This window comes from Melanostigma gelatinosum, assembly GCF_949748355.1.
Source record: "Melanostigma gelatinosum genome assembly, chromosome: 1".
Lineage (NCBI taxonomy): Eukaryota > Metazoa > Chordata > Actinopteri > Perciformes > Zoarcidae > Melanostigma > Melanostigma gelatinosum.
Genome location: NC_136634.1, coordinates 18,442,216 through 18,463,793, shown reverse-complemented (window position 1 = coordinate 18,463,793; position 21,578 = coordinate 18,442,216). Strand labels below are relative to the sequence as shown.

Genomic DNA, 21,578 nt, shown 5'->3' with positions numbered 1-21,578 from the left:
GGCTACACTATATTACTTGATTCGCAAACAGAGAAGATGCTGTCGTAACTCCAATCCAAATGTGGTAATTAAAGGGCATGTGTATCAGTAACTAACAATTTGATTATTTTTTTCTGTGCTGGGAGACTATTTGGCCCCAGATTTGCTGTGTGGTAGCATTATTAAAATCAGACATCAGCAGACATGTGTTTTAGTTGTGCCTACTACCAGTAGGTGTAGTAACTGCAGCTACAGACAGCAGCTACAGACAGCAGTGTTTTAATAATGCAAAGACACCTTATGATCACAGGAGGGGGGTAGCGGCTTGACAGTGGTGTCTTTATTAATATTCACTTCAAAATGTACATACTTTTTGTTCTTCGCTGTGTTTTTTGGTGACTGTTCCGCACCCTGGCTGATGGAGTACACTTTCTGTTTCTGACATGTTCAGTTGTGTGTACGGAAGTGGTCAGCAAGTTGTAAGGTCAGAGGGTAAAGGCTATCCCTCTTTGATTGAGAATACACACAGCCATCTTGGATCTAACGTAGAGAAGGGAAATTGATGCGGTGAGGATATTTTACTTATTTCTGGGTCATATTAAATCATTTCGGCTCACATTTCAGCCTTCGGTACGAGCGATTTATGCCACTGTTTTCCTCCGTTTCGATACGGAGCGAATCTTTAGCCTTTAGCTGCAGCAGATTGTCACTGCTGCTGCTGCTGCTAACTGCTGCAAACGGAGCGTAAACTGAGCCGAGAAAACGGACAGCTGACTGGATATATGGAGGCAGAGAGGGCCCACATCACTGCCGTGTAGTGACGGCTGCTCGGTAGCTTAGTCAGGTTGTGTTTGAGTTGGAAGGTTTCGGTATGTTGTGGTAATTAGCTCCTGGTTAAAGCAGTCCGCTTGCGAACTGGTGCTAGCTAAGCTAACACAGACTGATCGTAAGCAGTTAGCCTGCTAACGCTAGCTAACTACACTAGTGGTGGCTAACTAGCATGTTAGCATTGCTGATGTTCATGTTCTCAACAGTGTCAAATTAGGTTACTATTCTGCCTTTAAGACCTTCTAACTCCCGTGGTAGTTCAACAGGGAGAACGTTAACTGTTAGTTCCGCTGTCACGTGATTTATGTAAAACATGTTATGGACAAGATAAATAGTTTATTTTGTTAGAGAAGTTCAACATGCTCGTCCCCTATGCGTGTACATCATTACAAAATAGACTCTACTTCAAAAACTTTATTTCAAAACCCCAAGATGCCAAATATTTCATTGTGATTTACAAACAAACGAGAATAAATGATGCATCCAGAACTTTCCATTTCATGTAACGGTGCAATCATAGAAAAGCATGTCCTGTTTAGAAGGTGGATTCAATATTAGGGTTGTTCAGTGTCAGGGAAGTGCTGGAACAATCGGATGCTTAATTCATGTTATGCAGTGTTGTCAATTATACTGTAACGGGTGGTTGTACAACATTGAAACGACTCAAGGTAACACTTTGGCAGATTAGTGTGGATATTTTCAACGTACGGTTTTGAAGATGCCTCTTCATTTATTTATGATAAGAGTCGTGAACTTCACTCTGAGATGGTATTTGGCTACCTGCTTTCCCTTGCACGTCCTTAACTCTGCTCTCTCTCTCTCTCTTCTCCAGGTGACAAAAGGCATGTTTGGTGCTAGAAAGAAATTTGTAGAGTTCGTCGAGGTAGTCGATAACGACTTCACCGATGACAGCATGTACTACAGCCAGCCGTCGATGTTCCCACATCGGTCGGACAAAGATGTGAGTTTTGCCCACATATCTGCACACTCCCGTCATTTCTTCATGCAACACAAGTGGAGGCATTTTTCTAGGCGTCTTACTCTTTCTAGTCCTCAAATGTTTTCCTTCAGATGCTGTCGTCTCCCTCGCCGTCGTCGTCGTCGTCGTCGGGTCAGCTGTCGCAGCTTGGTGCAAGTTTGTACGGCCCACAAAGTAAGTGTTTCCTTTATCATCCTGCAGTCACACTCCCGTAGCAGTTTCCTCACATGTTGCACATTTGGAGTTAAAGAGAAATCCCGCCTGTAGATGGTGTGTGAACTAGAGTGCAGTTGAGCTTTGCAGCTATTCAGATGGACTTCCTCTTGTTGTCTGACGGTATTTGTTTTTCTTCGATGTCTTTCTGCAGGTGCACTCGGCTTCTCGGTAAGGGGCATGGGGAACAGTACGCCGCAGTTAAATCGAAATCTAACGCAAGGCACGCAGGCACTACCAAGTCATATCACCCCTACAACGGGGGTCCCCGCCATGTCCCTCCATACCCCTCCATCACCAAGCAGGTGGGAATGAAGGCAGACTCAGTTAAGACGCATACTTGTGTGGTTCATGCAAATAAGAAATACCTGGGAATAGAGATGACGTGTCGTGAGCAAAGATTAAAATGCGCTTAATCGGACCTGATGATGTTTTAACAGGGGGACGTTGCCGATGAACACGAGGAACATGTTGAACCACTCTCAGGTCGGTCAAGGCATCGGGATGAGCGGCAGGACCAATAGTATGGGCAGCTCGGGGCTCGGCAGCCCCAACCGCAGCTCGCCCAGTATCATCTGTATGCCCAAACAGCAGCCAGCACGCCAGCCCTTCACCATAAACAGGTGCAAAACTCACTCGTCCTTCTGCGGTTCTTTGTGTCCTCTACACTTCCTGATACAGATGTTTTTAAGGAAAAGCTCAGTTTTGGTCTCATCTTCTGTTTTGGTTTTCTTTTTTCTGTGCAGCATGTCAGGGTTTGGTATGAATCGCAATCAGGCGTTTGGGATGAACAACTCATTATCAAGCAACATCTTCAATGGCACAGGTTAGTGTGTTTAACTCAGGTGGGTATATCAAGGGATCGTTAGTTTGAAGTTAAAGAAAACACGGGAGTGTTTGTTTGGAATACAACAAATCTATTCTCCAGGAAACACAGTGAGAGTTACATTTCCTGAATATACCTTGCTGCACACTTGTTAAGACGTAGCTGCCGACATGACTAGAGAGACCTCGCTCACTGTGCAATGCAGTGAACGGTGTCTTCTTGGAGCAGGAAGCGGCACTAGTTTTAGACGCAGGCAACATGCGGTCAGAGTGAAGATCAGTTTAATCTGATCTGGGTGTTCTTTGGTGAAGATTTGTAAAAGAAAATTGTAAGTAAAATGAATTCTGGAAAAACTGAAACTGATCAATTTATCTCTGACTGCTGAAACAGACGGTGAGTAACTGTTGTTCAAATTAGCTGTTGTGTTTGGTCAGCAGTTTCTACTTAGGGGAGGGCCATTTATTCACACAGTTACAGAGTGACACAAATACACCATCGAGTTAGTAATCAACACATTATTACACCGATACATTGAGCTGAAGGTGACGCGACATATTATAAGTTCCTACCCTTCCTATTACTGCAGATGGGAGTGAAAATGTAACGGGACTGGATCTGTCAGACTTCCCTGCGTTAGCAGACAGGAGTCGGAGAGAAGGGACGGGAAACCCAACACCGGTGCTCAACCCACTGGCTGGACGGGCTCCTTATGGTAGGCCATTAGGCCGTAGAAAGTGTCTATTTCTACACACATTAAGACACAGGAAGTAGGTTCCCCCTAGGACAGGAAATTAACATCAGCCTCTTGATTGGGTTCGTAATATTAGCCACGGTTTCGTTTGGTTTGATATCTATTTGTTGTGTTGTTTTTTGCTCGTTACACTTTGGGGAATTGTAATCTCTACTTCACTATGTTCATCATCATCATCATCAAGTTGGCATGGTGACGAAGCCGTCGACTGAACAGACGCAGGATTTCTCCATCCATAACGAGGACTTCCCTGCACTGCCCGGGCCAAACTATAAGGATCCCACGTTGAACAACGACGACAGCAAAACTGTAAGTGTGTGAGCCCCCCCGAGGACTCCGCAATCTGACCGGATGTCGAGGCTCATGAAAGATCATCCTTCTTGTTTTACTCTTCTGTGTATTAAACCGGTTTTCTTTGCTTTCAGAACTTGAACTCCACAAGCAAGAGCACATCCAATGCAGACGGGCCGAAGTTCCCCGGAGACAAGACGACCTCAGCACAGAACAACAACCAGAAGAAAGGGATCCAGGTGTTGCCCGATGGTGAGACCTCTCAGCCAATCGTATCGCTCCAATTCCACTGAGACATCCCTTCTTAATCGCACAACTTGGGTGAGGCAGTTGGGCTCTCTACCCTGCATTTGGGGTTAGATAATGATTGGATAGGCTGCAGTGAGGAAACCAAAAGAATATGTTCAGTATGATACGGACCATCATCATCTTTCCATTAGTCTGTCTGTGACCATCACGTGTTTTAACGGAATAATTGGCTTGGTTTGCTCTCCAATGCGTGCACAAAGTGTGGGTTTAAAAATGTGGAGGTAATGTATTGACGGTAAGTATGAACTGTAGCTCACAGTCCCGTGTCAGCGGTTTGTTGAACTCTGAATTATCCTGCCGCCGCAGGTCGGGTGACGAACATTCCCTCAGGAATGGTGACAGACCAATTCGGCATGATCGGCCTGCTGACATTTATCCGGGCAGCAGAGACCGATCCGGGGATGGTGCACCTGGCGCTAGGAAGTGACCTCACAACACTGGGACTCAACTTAAACTCACCAGAGTAAGACGGCCGCTCCACCCTGAATACAGTACCGTTTAGAGCTTCATCAGCCAGTGTGCGTTTGTCCAACAGATGATCATGCGAGCAGCGAATCACTAGTCCTGTAATGAAACTCAAGTCGCCCATTGAAGTGCTACATGACCATTACGATGGTTACCGGTCTCACAGCTTTCCTTTTCGCTGAGTCAATCTTAGTTTGAGAAAACTTTACCCATATAATCCAACGACTTTGAAGCCAAACAACCAAACTGAGGGACCAAATATGTAGTTTAATGTCTTTGTTTTTACACCACGAACAGGTTCTGCCTTCAATATTGTAATTAGCAGTGAAGCCTAAAGATGCCAAACTGTACCAACAAATAGTGTTTCACACAACAATACGCAACACCTTTTAGCCAAACAGCTAAAATACCAGTTGCAAACTTTATGAAAAATATCTTCCCATCATGCAACAGAACTACTAGTTTCGTGAGATCCATGATTTGATTTGATGATTTTAAAAGCACTCAAACCGTGAGTTTAATCGTCTGACTCACGTGTGGTGAAGTTTCTCGCTCGTTAACGTTTTCAACATCTATGCTTCGGTCTCACTAGTTTGTGTTTTGTTAGTTTGTGCTGTTACTCTCTGTTTGCGTGTCCATCGTGCGATGAACTTACTGCAACTTTCTTTCCCGACAGAAACTTGTACCCCAAGTTCGCCTCTCCTTGGGCCTCATCGCCATGTCGACCTCAGGACATTGGTAAGACTTTCACATGAGTGATGTGGCGGAGGATTTAGAAGAAGCTTCTTTTAGTGATCCGGGAAAAGCTTCTGAAAGATTTAACCCGAGCCAAGACGCTTTTATAATGACAGGCAGGTTGTTAGAGGACCAACGAGAGGACCCCTTCAATAAGCAATGAGAGCTGGTCTCTCAAAGCATTGAGCTTCACATCTCTCCATTGGCACGACAGTAAATTAAGAAAAGTCTTCTCATAATTAGGATTTCATGTTTCACTCACTCCTGCTCCTTCTTGTTTTTTCAGACTTCCACGTTCCGTCTGAATACTTGACCAACATCCACATAAGGGACAAGGTAATGCTGGGCTTCACTGGCTGCAGTCTTCAGGTTGTACATGTACAAAACTAATACTCTCTTTATTCTTCGCTGTCCTGCCTCCAGCTGGCTGCAATTAAACTGGCACGATATGGTGAAGACCTGTTGTTCTACCTGTACTACATGAACGGTGGAGACCTGCTACAGCTTCTGGCAGCAGTAGAGCTGTGAGTACCTAACAACAGTTTGATCATGTTTGCTTTTCTCCGTCTGGACATTGTTGACAGCTTTTGAATGTGATTTAAAGTTCTACAAATCATCATTTAAGCGTGCGGAAGGTTGCCTGTAGCTCTTCCGATCTTTAGAGGGAGAATTGGGGTGTATTTTCAGGCCAGTCACTTGGTTTCTTCCCTTTTGTCTCGTTCCTCGTCCATAACGTCACTCTCCAGCTTCAACCGGGACTGGAGGTACCACAAAGAGGAGCGGGTTTGGATAACGAGGGCGCCTGGCATGGAGCCGACACTGAAGACCAACACCTACGAGAGGGGAACCTACTACTTTTTTGACTGTCTTAACTGGAGGAAAGTAGCCAAGGTAGGACTTTGTCTTTCACAACCTGGCGAAATAGCATAACTCCTGTTGTGGATTACAGCTTTTTCTGTCATGTTAAAATATTGTTTGCATCTCACAGGAATTTCATCTGGAGTATGATAAGCTTGAAGAGAGGCCTCACGTGCCAACAACATTCAACTACAACCCAGCCCAGCAGGCCTTCTAAGGCCCGACCAGTCCAGAGGGCCGGCACCGGTTCCTGCACACACCGCTGTTGTCCAGGAGGGGCGCTGTGGTTGACGCGGCTCGGTTTTTATTCCTCGAGGATTTGGCTATCTGACTGTGGGGGGTCGTCGGCGCCACCATCATCAAAACTGCCCCCGCCTTTCCAAAATTTCACGCTGCCCAAAAACACCAACACTTGTTCTATTTTTATTCTTTATGTTCCTCCTGTTTTTTTGGACTTGTTTTGAGCAGGGTCTGTGTTATGTTTACGTCTCTGAATCTGAAGCTTGTTTTCTTTTAGAAAGGAGGACTGACCCTGTGGCACAGGACAGTCACAGAACCAGGTTTACGAACAGGAAAAAAAAAATGGTGAGGAAAGTTAGCATCTTCAGACGCAAGTGAAGGTGTGAAAGAAATGCAATGTTTATTGTTGCACTATATTTAGTAATAAAAGAACACAAAATTTGTTTGTGATTTTTTTTAATGTGAACACTCCCTGATATTTTTTTTTGTGATGGGTCGGGGGGGTTCATGCAACTTTTCCACATGCATCCCTTTTCATCTCATTTTTTATATCTCCCATTTACATTTATTTCAATCTTTGTATTTCTGTCTCATGCTCTCTCTCCCTCTGTGAGTTCTGTGCCGGTTGAACATGGACACAAATCTGGGAGATTCCTTTGGTTTCCACAAGTGTGGACGAATCCTCGCAGAGGCTAAACAGCGGCACGACGTTGCTCCAGAGCAAACAAAACAATTTCCAGTCTTTGTTACAATTTTGTAAGAAATGTGTACATTTTTTGTTTCTTTGCATCACAAATTAGTATATGTATGTACGAATGTGTATATATGATTGCTATATATATATATATATGTATGTGTGTATATATATATATATATATATATGACATCTATTTTGGAAGAAATCTTGCCCTGCCTTTTACCTCGTTTTTATGAGGTGAGCATGGATGCAATATGTGGACGCAACAGGACAGTTCTGGATCTGCTGGACAGGGTGTCACATGGCACTGCGGGCACTTACATCAAAAATAATACAAAATTAAAATGTTATTTGAGGAAAGGCCTGATACTCGGCCACAAAGAAGAAATAAATATTGAGATCAGAGAGTTTGGAGTCCAACGTAAACTATGGGATGTACTTCAATTCAAGCTGTTTGAGAAACAGTGAACAGCAGCATTTCATAGCAAATGGAAATTTGTCACGAGGAGAAAAAGAATCCAGACCAATCTTGTATTTTCAGAAGTTCAAAGCTTCTTTTCTTTGTATTAAAGCAGAAAAGGCTTTCCTGAACCACTGCCTGTGTGTTTATTGCTCTTTGAGGTACACTCCTGTCTAATTACAATGTACTAAACAAAATGTATAGTTGTGTGATACACTAGTTAAATGTTTACAGAATATTTGGAACATGTAATCTGTGCCTTAAAACCTTTTGTATCTTCATTTTCAGTTTGAAGGATTTCATTACACCTCATGATGGAGACACTCAATTCTATTGAAAGTGCAAGATTTATTATTTATTAGTCTTCAAAGACTTTACAGAACTTTATCTTCAAGCAAGTCAATTCATGGAATGTCATTTTGACCAAATTCTGGACAAATTTTCACATGTAACACGATAGATACAGAAGTAATGATACATCTTCAGTGCTGCAGATAAAGACACGTTTGTACTACGCTCCACTTCCAGATCAGGATTATTTCTTAATTAAAGTTGAAACAGTTTAGAAGGCACATACACAACTTATACAATTGACAAAAAAAAAAAAAAAAAAGCAGTCGACAAATATGGCACATGAACATGAAAAGATTATTCATTGAAAAAATTCTAAGTGCTGCCATTAAAGGCCATAGACAATCACAATTCGGAAAAAAAACAAAAACAAAGATGTAGCAAAGTATTGAAATCAAAACACAGACTGAAGTCGGTCAGTTGTGATGAGCAGAGGACGCACAGCTGGAGAGAAACCAATCCAGTGCATCTGGACTACAAGTATTAAAAGGCGGTGTGGCGGAGGACAGCATTGACTTTTACATTACACTCGTTACACCACCAGACCCTTTCTAATTGCCGTCGCTTGCGTAAATGCTACAAATTCAAATTGAATTCATTAGATGTTGCAAACACTATAAAGAGGTGTTATGTTTCTGTAGAATGGAAACAAAAGAAGACACTTCCTGCAGCAGCACTTTAAGTACACATTCAGTCTCGAACGTAGGATGATTGTTTTGTCATTGGGATGTAAAGAGAAACGATATCAGATCTCCTCTTCGAGCGAGCCTCACTTTACATTCCTCGAGTTATGAACACTGATCTGCTGTTCTCACAGCGACGGTCACTTTGAGATGGGTTCAGTGAGGGTTGAGACATCTGGAGGACCTCCTGCTTTGCCAGGGACAAGAATCAGAGACAGAAGCAGCTTTATTGGCCAAGTATGCATGTACAGAAACAACAGCTGGCGACAAGGACGACAGAGCTGGACAGATAAAGAGTAGTGAAAATAGCTGACCAGCAATAAAATATGAAATAAATATATTGTCTTTATAATGAATGGCAAGTGAGTTATTTCTGAGATCTAAAGACGCGCTGACCTCCTCCTCCATTAATCACAGTACTATCTCTCTCTGTGCCAGTGGTTTTGCATAATTAAAAGACTCCATTAATCATCACAACACCACCTAACCTTTCTTCTCCCGAGTCTCCTCGGCTGCAGTCTTGTCTGCTCTGAAGAAGATCCGCGCGCTGCTCAACGAGAAGTGGAGCAGCTCAAACTCCTGAAGAGAAAGGAAGAGGTCAGAGTGAACAATAGTTTTACATCAGAGGTTGTCAGATGCGGAGGCAAAGATGCTGCTCGAGGTGAAAGGGAAAGGTGCACCGCGGGGTTCTAACAGCATGAGGAAGCTGGTTATTGTAGTAGGGCCGGCTTATTAATACGACCAGCAGCTGATGGAGGCAATTAAGGTACTTAAAAACCCATCAGCTGCTAATTGCTGCAATGTGCAACGTTTGTATTTCCTCTTTGTCGGATCTGAAAACACAACACTTATTTAGATTCAATCTGACTTCCTCATCCAGAGGATATCATTATCTGGAGGAGTTTTGTGAAGACGCTTCTTAAAATGTCAGAAGCTGCCTAAGAATCATCACTTTTTAAAGTTTTTCTTCACTATTAAAGTCAGTGAGAGTACATTCATGGCTACATTACAAACAGGAACAGACAATAGTTAATCCAGCATACTTTTAATGCTGCCAATCACTGACTCCATGGCTACATTACACTTCCTGTTAGAGGGGGTTCCAACCCAACAGGGATTGTACCTGAAGGTAGACATCCAGCCTCTTCTGAGTGAGGTTCATCGTTTGCAGCAACTTTTCATCCTGGCTGGCAGTCTGGACGCTCTGCTCCTTCACCACAGCCTTCATCTCTTTCTTGTACTTATCTCTGACGGCCTGGAACCAGTGCAGGGAGTCAAACTCCAGGTACTGGTCCAGCAGCTTCAGGATGTACGCCACACCTGCGAGAGCGAGAGTTACAGTGGCAACGGAGTGTAGGTTAGTCAAACGACAAAAAAAGCAAGAAGTGTAGAGCCGATGTCGTGGAGTACGTACTCACCCATAGCAAAGCCGTCATCGGTGAACGCAGCTCCAGTTTTGTTCTTTTTGTTGAGTTTCTCTTTGCAGCTGATGGAATGCTCCACAAAATTCACCGTCTATGGGCGAGATTAGTTGTGCATCAATGACTGAAAGTGCTGCATAGACTGATGATGAAGATAAACACTGCACAGAGAGTTGTTTGACAAATGGACAGAGAAAAGAGCGTGACGGGTAGCAGCATGGAAGCAAATGACAGGTCTTGGCACTGACCAGTGGGGGTACGATCATGTAGAAGTTCCTCAGGTGCATATTCTTGGCACTGCGAAACTCAGGCGCAAACACCGCCACCAGCATCTTGAAGTACTCCGTGCCCTCGGCAGAGTTGCTGGTCAGATCTCCCAACACTGAATCTAGGACACTGGAAATGACCCAACATTTAAGAAGAAGCGTGCAAACAAAAGCTAATGTTTCCTTTCCCATTGTTGTTATAGCTGTGGTGCCCTCTGCAGGAGTAAAAATGGAAATACACTGAAAATATCTGGACGACAGAGATATTACAGTTTTTCTCAATTGCTAAAACACTAAAACCCATTGGCTGAACAAAGTTCTCAGTTGCCTGAACTCATTTAGCTGATTGTGCAGTCTGTTGTCAATACCTTAAACTGTGTCACATGGTAAAAAATGTTTGCAGATCTCACTTAGACTTTTCAGCAAAACTCTAAACACATTCTCAGTCTCAAAACACATTCTGCACTCTAATGCACATGTCATCCATACTGGTAAACACAAGTGGCAACAATCAAATACAAATAGAGAACACATGTCATTGATTAAACACAATCACTCAAAATTGATTTCACTTGTATCAAATGATGTGACACAACCAATATAAGCCGGTTCAGAGAGCAAACAGGTGGTTGAAGGTGGGAAGGAGAAAGTCTGAGAATGGATAGAAGAAACAATGTGAGAGGACATCGTGCTTTCTATTTGTTACAGTAACAGCACTGACTGCTCAATAGATTTTGACTGGTTGCAGGTTCATATCAACAAAGAACAAGAATTACAGTATCACAGAGACAACGGACACGTTTGTGAGATGCAGGGTACAGTACTGTAAAAATAGGGGTACAAGGAGGAGGAAGAACAAAATAAATTGCAAAGAGCAAAGCATAGTAGTCATTTCTGATACATTTTGAGCGACTGTAATAGAACATGTTTTCGTTCATGTGAAATTTGTTTTGAGCTTAAAAATCTACTTCTCCCTGAGAACTATATGTTTTGAACAATGTGTTTTCTATTTATTGGTGTATTGTTTACTGACTGCTTGATAGTGTATATTATTTTGATCACTTTGTTTATGATTTGAGAGCAGTGTTTGATTTTGAGCACAGGTAAAACTGTTTTGAGGCGAAAGTTTCATTTTGCAAGAGGAGTCAGAGGTTTTGTAAATAGTGCTTGAAGATGAGGTTTTGTGTTTACAGTTTTGAGAGAATGGGGGACCGTTTCAAGAAATGTGTCTTAGCAATCGAGAAAAACTGTAAACCCAATCTGAAGTCTACAGTTACACCTACTGGAGCGAGACTTAAAGTAACCCCCGTCCCACATTCACCAGAGTAAATCCCCGAAATGCAAATGATCATTTGGAGAAATAAAGTGCAGGGCTGCTATTTGCCCTACCTCGCAGCTTTCTGGGTCTCCTCTGACAGTCCCTCCTCTTTCACCAGCTCCTCAAAGTTGACTATATCCTCCAGGTCGGGCACAAACCTGGAGATGACACGGACATTAAACCACACCAGTGAGATACGACGGAAAACACTTCAGTGGACATGAGCTGTAATTGGATTTAACCTAATATCTACATAAAACAATAATTATGTATCCAGTTAATCAGGCATTTCAGAGACTTGCTCCCTTCATATTAACAGCAAAAATACACACAACCTGCAGTCGAGCAACGCTCTTTTACCTGATGGCACTGCTGCAACAGTGGAGGCCTCCAGAGCGGATCATACGCACATAGCCCATGGCGTTGCCTGCAAAAGAGGGTCAAATCAGTGTTTGTTTAAAATGTGCCTGCAACCTGCAGTTAACATTTCTAAGATGAAATGCCAAGAACTGATTATTCTCACCAATCTGGCTGATGAGCTGTCTGAACTGGTCCAGGTAGCTCTGGCCGTCGGGAGTGATGCCCAGCTTCCTGATGCCGCGGTTAAACTTCTCCGCTCGCTCGAATGGATACTGCAACAAAAACACGGAGCGCTACAGCTGAACACGAGCTCGTGGCAGGGAGCCATGTTATTGTACCAAAGTGATATGAAAACGCAGTATTTTTTAAAAACGGAAACTTCAGGAGGATTAGGCAGTTTACTGACTCCAAGAACAGACAATCGAGAAAAGCCCAATGTTCTCATGGCGGGCTTATCTGAAAGTCTGCGTCTGTTAATATGAAAACTTAACAAGCCCATTTCATCTTAAACACTGGATTTCAGTTTCCAGCTCTCACCAGTTAAGGCTCAACTGGTGTTAAAACCACCAGACCAAACTAAAGCGCAACATTTTCTGAAAAGCAATATTCCCCATCTGTCCGCGGTGCTTTGTTTGGTAAAAATGAATTTGGACAGACACCCAGCCTTTCCTACCTTCTGATCAGACTGGTCCTTTGTTTCTCTGAAGAAGCGAATGTCCTTGATGAGTCTGGACTTGATGTGTTCGTCGTACATGAATTGACTGAAGATGTAAAACTTCTTCCGCAGGAACTGGTATGTGAAATTCACCTGATGAAAGAAGAGAGAAGATGTGAAACAGGTGCAGCAAAAGCCTCGATACACCCAGATCTGAAAGAAAAAAAACTGGACTAAAACACGCACCGCTGCCTTCCCTGTAGACTCACCGTGGTGTTCATAATGCCTGTGCCGTGGGTCCGGATGGAGTTGGCGATGTGACGGATGTTGATGGTGTTCAGGTGCTTGTTGTTACTGGCCTTCTCTACGAAGATCTGTCGGAAAGCAACAAAAAAAAAAAACCTGTATAAAAACGCACAAACAACGGCTTGGTTGAAGAGATGGAAGGTGAGCTTGGACGCGACAGGTCTTACCTGGTTGTTGAGGTTATAAAGGTAGCGAGAGACAAAAACGTGAATGTTCCTCATGATCTCCAGAACGTCCAGACCCTGATGAGGAAACACACCGGGGGCTCCAGTTATAACCAACCATCTACCGCCTTCACGTCTTTGATCAAAAGCTCCCCTTCAGTCATGTGGTGTACGGTGCGACCACACAGACCTGCTCCAGGGTCTGGCTGGGCAAGTGTGCCTCCGTCATCGTGAGCCCATAGCGCTGCGTGGCGAGGTTTCTCATCTCACTGTAGGTGGCCCAGTCATGGAGAGCGACCGTGGTCAGGTTGTAGAAGGTTTTATCCAGGTAGTGGGTCACGTAGGCTGCACGACAAATAAAACAAAGAGTATTTTAAGTTACACCTTCAGCGTCATCTTTTATTTCACAGTACACCGTCTTATCGTGACATGAGCCGGCTTCCCTTCGTACTACCACACATGAGACATCGCACACGTGTACGTGTATGGACACAGTGTTTCCATCACCTTTGATGAGGATGAAGCGGTTGAAGAATCTGATGGGTTTGAGGGAGAAGAAGTGGGCCAGGTCCTTCATGCCGACTTTGAACGGGTTCCTGTCGTCCAGCTTCAGATGGGTGTGGACGGAGAGACGCAGGTCCTTCTCTATCTCCTTACACAGCTTGTCCAGCAGGTGCTACAACAGAACAAGATGCACATGAAGGTTAAGGATGCGACTGCAAAAGCTCTTCGATTTGTACAAAAGTATTGAAATCAAAATGTCCCCGACACCTGTACGCCCTTTTTCCTCTGTTCTCACCTCGTTGAACACGTCCATGATCTCCTTGTCGTAGCTCTCCAGTAGCTGGTCACATGACTCCATGTGTTTGGCGTACAACATGGAGGGCACGCTGTCCCTCAGTGCACTAAACATGTACTGCTCCGGCAAAATCACAGACGTCATCCAGGAAGGCAGAGCACCGGAGCAGCCAATCAGACACAAGCAGAAGAGCAACCGGCAACATTTAAAAGCAAATTTTAAACAGATAGACAGCAGCTCATACAGATGAGAAGATATTCACTCTTCATTACAATACTTCACGCTGGGTTGCAACTCCAATTCCACGTCTCCTCTCGTCATTCCTGCCACAACACCCTTAAATTGAGATTGCGATGTTCTCAAACAGGGTGAGAGAAAGAGTGCGATCAGTCCCGTCTGCTTACGTGTATTCGTGCTGCGTCCACGGCGTAGTCGTATACGTCGTCTAGGTAGATGGGAAACACAGCTCGGTGCCAGTACAGGAAACTACAGTCACACTGCAGCTTGACCCTGTGGAATAAAGGGAGAACAGTCGTAGGCCGGAAGACTCTTCAAGTAGCTCACAGAAAACATCAAATCGCTTACATGAAAGGGTTTTGTGCCAAGAATGCCAACAAAGTTCTGGTCCAACATGTTTGGTTCAAGAGATAACCGACGACAGTCACGTGCCAAAGTGATGAATGTGGAGTCAAGATGATTTGGGGGGGGGGGACAGCGACAAAGCCTGGGACAGATCGGAGCTAAATCCACACAGCACATAGGCCCATACATAGTAGATGCACAGACACTGGACATTTAACTGCATTCCTGTTGAGAGTTAGTCTGACGACGAACAGGGACCAGTGGGATCCTCTGACAGGTGTCTCTCCTGATATTGATTAATTAGTCGACCAACAGTACATCTCATGTGCCCAGATGTCCAAAACGCCCCCCAGGGAACCGGATCTGAAAACCGTTATGAATCCCTACTGTATGCATGATGAAATGACTGTTCAGAGGAGAGTTGAGAGCTGATGAGTAAGAGGAGGGGGCGATCATGAATAGGGGGGGCGAGGTTATAAAGTAAGCTACATTTCTTTGTTGGGGAGAGTTGAATCCGGACAGCTGATCGGTTTGCTTGTACTCTGTGTGACGCAAATAAACCTGCGTGAACTGAAGAAACTTCCATCTCTGTGGGTGTTACTGAGTTCCTGGTTAGTGAGAATCCTGTGGTATCTCACCACGAGTCAGATAGCAAATAAGTATGAAGCCAGCTTTTAGATATTGAGGTTAAATCAACTTTAAAGTCCAAGCCACCGATCATCGACATAGAAACACAGCACAACTGGCTGTCTATGACACCAGATGTTGCAGCAGCGTCTGAGCTGGAGGGTTAATCACTTTGCCAGCTCTTGGCAGACGGCGCAAAGGCAGATCGCACCGAGTAGCAAATTAGCACTTGGGGAATTTTGTTCAACATGATCAAAAGAAGAGGAAAGCCCACCTCTCACTCAGCTCACTGATCAGATCCAGCTTCTTCAGCACGAGCTGCAGCGGAAGCAGCTCCTCATCTTTGAACGTTTTCTACAAGACAGCGAGAGATTTCAGTGTCGAGCTGAGAAAGCGTCCCGATCAACGACGAACCTGTCCCAACGTACCAGCTGAGTGCCGACGCACAGTGCCAGAGACACCACCAGGCGTCGCTCCTTTGTGCTCGGCCCACTCAGGGCATTTTCTGCCAGAACCAAGGACGACAGCACGTCCAGCCTCTGCTCGCTGTACTTCTTGTCAGAGATCACCCTTTTCTGCAGGGAATAAAAACACACAGCGTCACAACTCCATAAACTCCTCCTGTGAATAAAGAGTTTGTGCGTTTGGGTTTACCTTGGCGACGCCGATGGCGTTGAGGGCCTGCGACTGCAGCTGCTGAGTGATGTGAGAAACGGAGTCTGCTACAACCATGGACCGCCTGTAAAACATGTGCTCCACAGCCTGAGGGGAGAGACGCATCACATGACCTTATTCTCAAACACAGACAATGCACTGGTGAAAAGTACAGACACACAAACAGACACACACCTTGAGCAATTCAACGAGTCGACACAGAGCTTTGACGGAGGTCTTGGTCATGGGCCGCTGCATCGACATGTACATGTTCATCGTGGTTTTGATAATGGTGCCGATGCTGTATGCATACAGGATGCCCTGTGAGGAACAGGAACCGTCATTAAAGACGTTATATCCTCAACAAACCTGTATGTAACGGCACAACACTTTCTAAATAATCTTATGTGGTCAGTTTATCATGAAAAGACTCAACAAATACAGGTATTTCTGTTTTAAATGGCATAATCAATGCATCTCGGGAGCATTTACGATTGGATTTGAAGGTGTATTGGATAATGTGAATGCTATGTGATGAGCTGGTCTTTGTAGTCCAATGTCCTAGGCTGTAGTCCTGCTGAGCCTCGTTAGGAGACAACATCTTACCTGTACAAACACATTACACCTGCTGTTCAGGTCTTCTGCCAACTTGTCACCCTTATGCTCCGTGGACAAGATGGACTCCATCTTCATCATCCAGGAAGTCACAAACACGTAGTAGGACTGCACATCCCTGAAGAGAGGAGACAACGGAAGCCATCGGATTCTACAAATCTAAAACGAATTCTGAATGAAACAAAGTAACCGCAACTGATCTTCGGCCCCGCTGACTTCGTTAGTGTCTGAGCTCTTTGCTGCAGGTAGGTGTCTCTTTGCGCTCTGATCGCCTGCAGACTCTTCTTATCCATCAGTTTCGCTGGGGCCGGGACCTTAGCAATGAGGAAAGCGTCGGGAAACCAGATGATGTTTGCAGTCAGAGTGACAGCTGGAACCTGGAGGAGAAAGGCAGACACAAACCCACGTGATCGAGAGGTTTCCAGTCACCGATAGAGAAAAGAGGGCGGGCCGAGAGCTACCTTTTTACAGATGTCAAGCAGCGCCTTGTAGAACTTCTTGTCGACACTCCTGAAGATGTGAAAGTGAAGCACATATAGACCACAGACGCTGGCATACTTATCCCTCTGGTCAATCTCTGAAGGTTCACCTGAAAACGACACGGAGACGTTAATCATTTAAAGTTGCAGCAAAGAGCGACAACCAGTCGATCACGAGGAGAGAAACTGACCAATTTTGGACTCAACATTGGTGAATATGGTGCGAATGTTGAAGGCAAACTCCTCGGCAAAGGCACTGTTTTTGGAGACAGCTACTCCTTCCCCGGGATCATCGAATCTCTGCTCCACACAGGCCTGTCACACAGTTGTAAACATCAGGAGGTTAATGGTGCTCAGAATAGATTCACTCAAGTACTCAGTCTTAAAATGACCTAATTGATCTCCGTTTGCACATTGGCACATGACTAAACTCTGACTTTACAGCAAACACTTCTACCTCAGAAAATGAATTGTACAACAGAATAAAAGCCCGAAACAAGTGCAGTCACCTGCAATATCATGCCATCCAGCAACTGCCCCTCAAGCTTGAGCAGCAGCTTCTCAAATGGTTTCAGCTTCTCTTTAGGAATGGAGAATTTCCCCGGGTTATGGTGCACAGATTTCAACAACCTACAGTAAGAGAAAGCGATTACACAAGACTATCGGCTGTACGTGACTTATATATTAAAGCACTGATGTTGAAATATATAAGAAAACATCAGGTTTCAACAGATATAATTAGTTAAATAAATGCAGGAAATGTAGGGCTTAATAGAACATATCCTTCTAGATCAGATTTACGTACATATACCGTAGTTAAGTTGAACACTTGTAGGAGGTATTTTCTTTTATCAAACATTTTTTGACATTTTTTCTTGGTCGTATGGTTTCAATCCACTGTTATAAACCATTTGAGGTGGAATTGAGCTTTTCCTTTATCTTACTGGTTGCAGTGTGTGTGTGTGTGTGTTGACCTTTTATACATCTTCCAGTGATCTTTCAGTGTGCCGTGATTTTCCATTATCTCGTCGAGTGTGAGCAGAACCACCAACAACTCCCCGAGGTGTTCGTACACGGTCTGCAGAGGGAACACAAAACTAAATGAATATATTTAGATAGATGAGCCGAAGAAGAGCGTTTGAAGACTAAAATGAACCAAATCCTTCAAACCCACCTGGAAATGGACCCCTGACGACTCAATGATTTTTGTCGTACCCCTGAGATATGAAAGGAGAAACGCTGTTGTACATTTTGTTATACGTCGTAAGAGAGACACAAACATGCAACAAGTACTTAAACTGGAAATGCAGTCTGTACGTTTGTTTTGTCTGCATGAAGAGCACAAAAGCTCTTTTGACAACACAGGTATTCGAGCCGATCCAAGGAGAACAGCACATTCACTGTGTATTCATTGTGCTACATTACTTGTTGCTGTTGTAGAGGGCAGCCAGCTGATGAACAATGTTGACCACCACTTCATAACATCTCGACACAAAACAGGAGAGTTCCTGCCAGAGAGCAAAGACAGAAGATGGTATCGTGATTTCAACTAAATGCAGAATTGTTGGGGAAAAATCGAAATGACTAATTATTACGCATTTAATAATTAGTGAGTGTTATACATTAGACGTTAGCACGTGTCCTCTGTAAGTGTTTAGAGCCGTGTCCTCAAATGGTTTCGTGTGAACTTTCTGTAACACCAGTCTCAGCAAATGTTTAGTCTATTAAGAAGCAGTTGACGGCCGAAAGAACACTTCAAGCTGTTTACTCGAAATACGCCGTAATAAACCGGTAGAGGCGTCAATACTTACTACGCCTGGTTGATTTGCATCCATGCCTTACGAGAAAGTGACCTTTGTACTGGAAGGAATTGTTAAAGTGATGTTCCAGATACTCTACGTAGACGCCTGTGTGAAACGCAATTCATGCGTTTGTGACGTAAATGACCCCGTGCCAGCCCAGTGCATGTGTTTACTTAGTATAAACATCAGAGGCTCGGAGACAGACCTCTGAGCAGCCTTGATGCATATTCTGTATGTTAATCAACTCTGTCTCCTTCTTGCAAGAATAAATGTCCTGTGATTTATGATTTTTACATCGGCTCAAGTGAATTTTTCTAACAAGAATGTTCCGACTATCCATTGCCTACCTGAAGGAATGAGATAAATCGGCCCATTTGAATCTGGGACTCTCCTTCAACAACGCTGGTGTCAGACACTGTAACACAAACGCATATACACGTCTTTATTTCTCATCAGTTGGTCGAGAATCACCGTGTACCACTAAGGACAAACCAAGAAGGAGAGTAAATGTGACAGATTACCTCCCTCTCCATAGTACAATAAGCCATTGTAGAACTTGGTTTCTGCCTGCAAGGGGACAAAAAAAATCAGGACACGGAATCAGAATTTGCATCTCACAGCACAACACACACAACTCGTCATGCTGAAAAGCTTCTTCGCCCCTATTCACTCGCCCGCACTCTCAGGTCAAACGCTCTAGGTCTTCTGTCAGTCCCACGCACACGATTTAAGAGCCGTGGTGACCGAGCCTTTGAGGCAGTGGCCCCGAGGCTCTGGAATGCTCTGCCTGCAACTCTGCGCCTCGCAGATACTGTGGCTACTTTTAAAAGCCTGCTCAAAACCCACCTGTTTAGGCTGGCGTTTGTGTAAAAGTAAACCCATGTCCTAGACCTGCTCTTAAAATATGTTTTTATTTTATTTTTTATTTTATGTTTTTATTTTCTGTGTAGATTATTTATTGACCCATGGGTCACATTGTGTTGTTTATGCTTTTAAATGTCTGCTCTGTTAAGCACTTTGTGATACTACTGTCTGTGAAAAGCGCTATATAAATAAAATTCATTCATTCATTCATTTAGACGTAGCAGCGACATGCAGCTGTTTTTCTAGGAGTAGGTTCCTATTTTGTTCATCTCGACACACAGTCCTACCAATTGGTGTCACACTATTCCACTGATCAACAAGTAGCGGGAACAAGCCAAGATATGCAGCAATGTGCCAGCGTAGGCAGAAGAAGAGGACTGCAAGCTAGTAAACATAGATGTAAACAATGGCTGGCTTTAAAATACTGGAAATGCATTCATCACATTTGTTAGACCTCAAGGATACGCACAACATCCTTCAGAGTGCACTATTCTGACCATGCTTACCTCATACTTGAGCTTCTTCACTTCACTACAGAGAGCAGCATAAACAGTGATGACTTTGTTCAGAACCTGCACACAACACAATATAAAAGTCATGATGGGGAAAAAAAGGGAAAACAGGAGAATTCAAATTACAGATTGTGTTTTGTCTTTCGTTAACCGACCTTGTTGTCGGTTTTAATTAACTCCAATAAAGACGACTGCTCGTATGGGAGAAGCTGAAAGAGAGCAGAACGTATTAGGAAGGAAGTTGCACAACGTGTATATGGTGTAAGAACAATGTCAGTCTTTACAGGTTGATGTTCAGCCACCAGTGTTTGGCATTTTACCTTCAGGGCGATGGGGTCCAATGTGAAGTCCCACACGTCTCCGATGGAGTCATCCAGAGCCTCCTCGATACCCCTCAGCTGAGAGGTGTACTCCTCCAGGAACTTGCTGTAGTTCTTCAGTTGAACCTCTGTGTGTATTTCTGCAGAGTGGAGGGTTTGATCAAAGAAATGCTGCAGATGAACACTGACCCTGATGTCAAGAGCTAGTTAACGGGGCCAGGACCAGTCTTCTTTTTTTGCTAAAATCTTAGAAATAGAGAGTCGTACTCTATAGTTTATAAAAAAAGAAACAAAATAAATATCTAACCCCATTCCGTTTCTGCTGAGTGCATGGGGATATTAACTACCAATGTCTATTTCATTTGCTTTAATGAGAGGATTGTGTGGTTACAGTCAGCTGTGTGAGCTGTTATTACTCTGAGCTGCTGTCACTTCTACCAAAGTGTCGTTCGGCTGTCAAACTGGTCAGCTGTAGCGATGTGACTGATGGCGGTGATTAACGTCAGCCAACTTTGCTGTTGCTTCATTTCACGAAGTTCTCCTTTACATTACAACGGGGCTGGGTGCGCCGGACGTTCACATGAAGAAAACAAAGTAAAATAATGTTAGCTGTGTCCATATGACGAGCATTTGTTTGCAAGTAACAGTCGGATTTGTTCCGTACCAGCAAATAGACGGCGCCTAGTGACACACGGCAGCCTGCTAGCAGCGTAGCACTGGATGCTAATGTCGTGAAGCACGTCGCTATGTCTCACTGCAGGTCGGGACTGTACTTACTTTGGGAACCGTCGTCAAAACGGTCAAACTCCCAGTCAGGTGCGATGGTTTCTACCGCCATACTGCCAGCATAGGTGACCCAAAACACTGCTGTTAAAGAGGCGGGTTACACGGTCCCATGATTGGTCTCATGATTTTGTGAGTGATCGCTAGTGCTCATGGGAAATGTAGTTTGTAAGATAGAAGGCTGATTGACAGATCGGTGACTTTCTGGCTGGATATATGAATGGATGGATAGATGGTTTTATATATGTCTTTGTAAAAATAACCAAAACTTGTGATGCAACAACATCCATGACAACTGGACTATAATACAGTTTGGTCACAGGCCAGCATTGGACTGCTGTTAACAAATAGCTGTCTGTCTTATACCACTGCATTTGAATATGCAT

At 44.0% G+C, this 21,578-nt stretch overlaps 2 protein-coding genes across 5 annotated transcripts; one reads left to right on the top strand and one right to left on the bottom strand.

The window, feature by feature from the left end:
• The first annotated feature begins 495 nt into the window (after window positions 1-495).
• Window positions 496-7,762, top strand: cnot2 (CCR4-NOT transcription complex, subunit 2). Of its 3 annotated transcripts, none has more exons than XM_079269317.1 (15): window positions 496-546; window positions 1,640-1,768; window positions 1,879-1,960; window positions 2,154-2,304; window positions 2,440-2,622; window positions 2,746-2,825; window positions 3,412-3,537; window positions 3,761-3,885; window positions 4,002-4,119; window positions 4,483-4,639; window positions 5,318-5,379; window positions 5,663-5,712; window positions 5,800-5,900; window positions 6,123-6,267; window positions 6,365-7,762. In XM_079269317.1, the coding sequence occupies exons 2-15, from the start codon at window positions 1,652-1,654 to the stop codon at window positions 6,449-6,451; spliced, it is 1,584 nt and encodes a 527-aa protein (XP_079125443.1). In that variant the 5' UTR covers window positions 496-546; window positions 1,640-1,651; the 3' UTR covers window positions 6,452-7,762. The 3 variants fall into 3 exon arrangements, with proteins under 3 accessions (XP_079125443.1, XP_079125442.1, XP_079125444.1); XM_079269316.1 differs by having other exon boundaries at window positions 1,858-1,960; XM_079269318.1 differs by lacking the exon at window positions 3,412-3,537 and having other exon boundaries at window positions 1,858-1,960.
• washc4 (WASH complex subunit 4) lies at window positions 7,760-21,319 on the bottom strand. Of its 2 annotated transcripts, none has more exons than XM_079269296.1 (33): window positions 21,187-21,319; window positions 20,410-20,549; window positions 20,245-20,298; window positions 20,084-20,149; window positions 19,235-19,280; window positions 19,061-19,128; window positions 18,337-18,419; window positions 18,086-18,128; window positions 17,886-17,989; window positions 17,421-17,541; window positions 17,103-17,226; window positions 16,894-17,021; window positions 16,649-16,809; window positions 16,424-16,550; window positions 16,013-16,138; window positions 15,818-15,925; window positions 15,592-15,738; window positions 15,438-15,517; window positions 14,359-14,464; window positions 13,955-14,071; window positions 13,663-13,831; window positions 13,346-13,500; window positions 13,159-13,233; window positions 12,955-13,059; window positions 12,704-12,838; window positions 12,194-12,302; window positions 12,031-12,097; window positions 11,742-11,828; window positions 10,335-10,482; window positions 10,084-10,180; window positions 9,789-9,985; window positions 9,154-9,244; window positions 7,760-8,855 (listed from the first exon to the last, which is right to left on the bottom strand). In XM_079269296.1, the coding sequence occupies exons 1-33, from the start codon at window positions 21,245-21,247 to the stop codon at window positions 8,806-8,808; spliced, it is 3,495 nt and encodes a 1,164-aa protein (XP_079125422.1). In that variant the 5' UTR covers window positions 21,248-21,319; the 3' UTR covers window positions 7,760-8,805. The 2 variants fall into 2 exon arrangements, with proteins under 2 accessions (XP_079125422.1, XP_079125423.1); XM_079269297.1 differs by having other exon boundaries at window positions 7,761-8,852.
• Window positions 21,320-21,578: the final 259 nt, after the last annotated feature.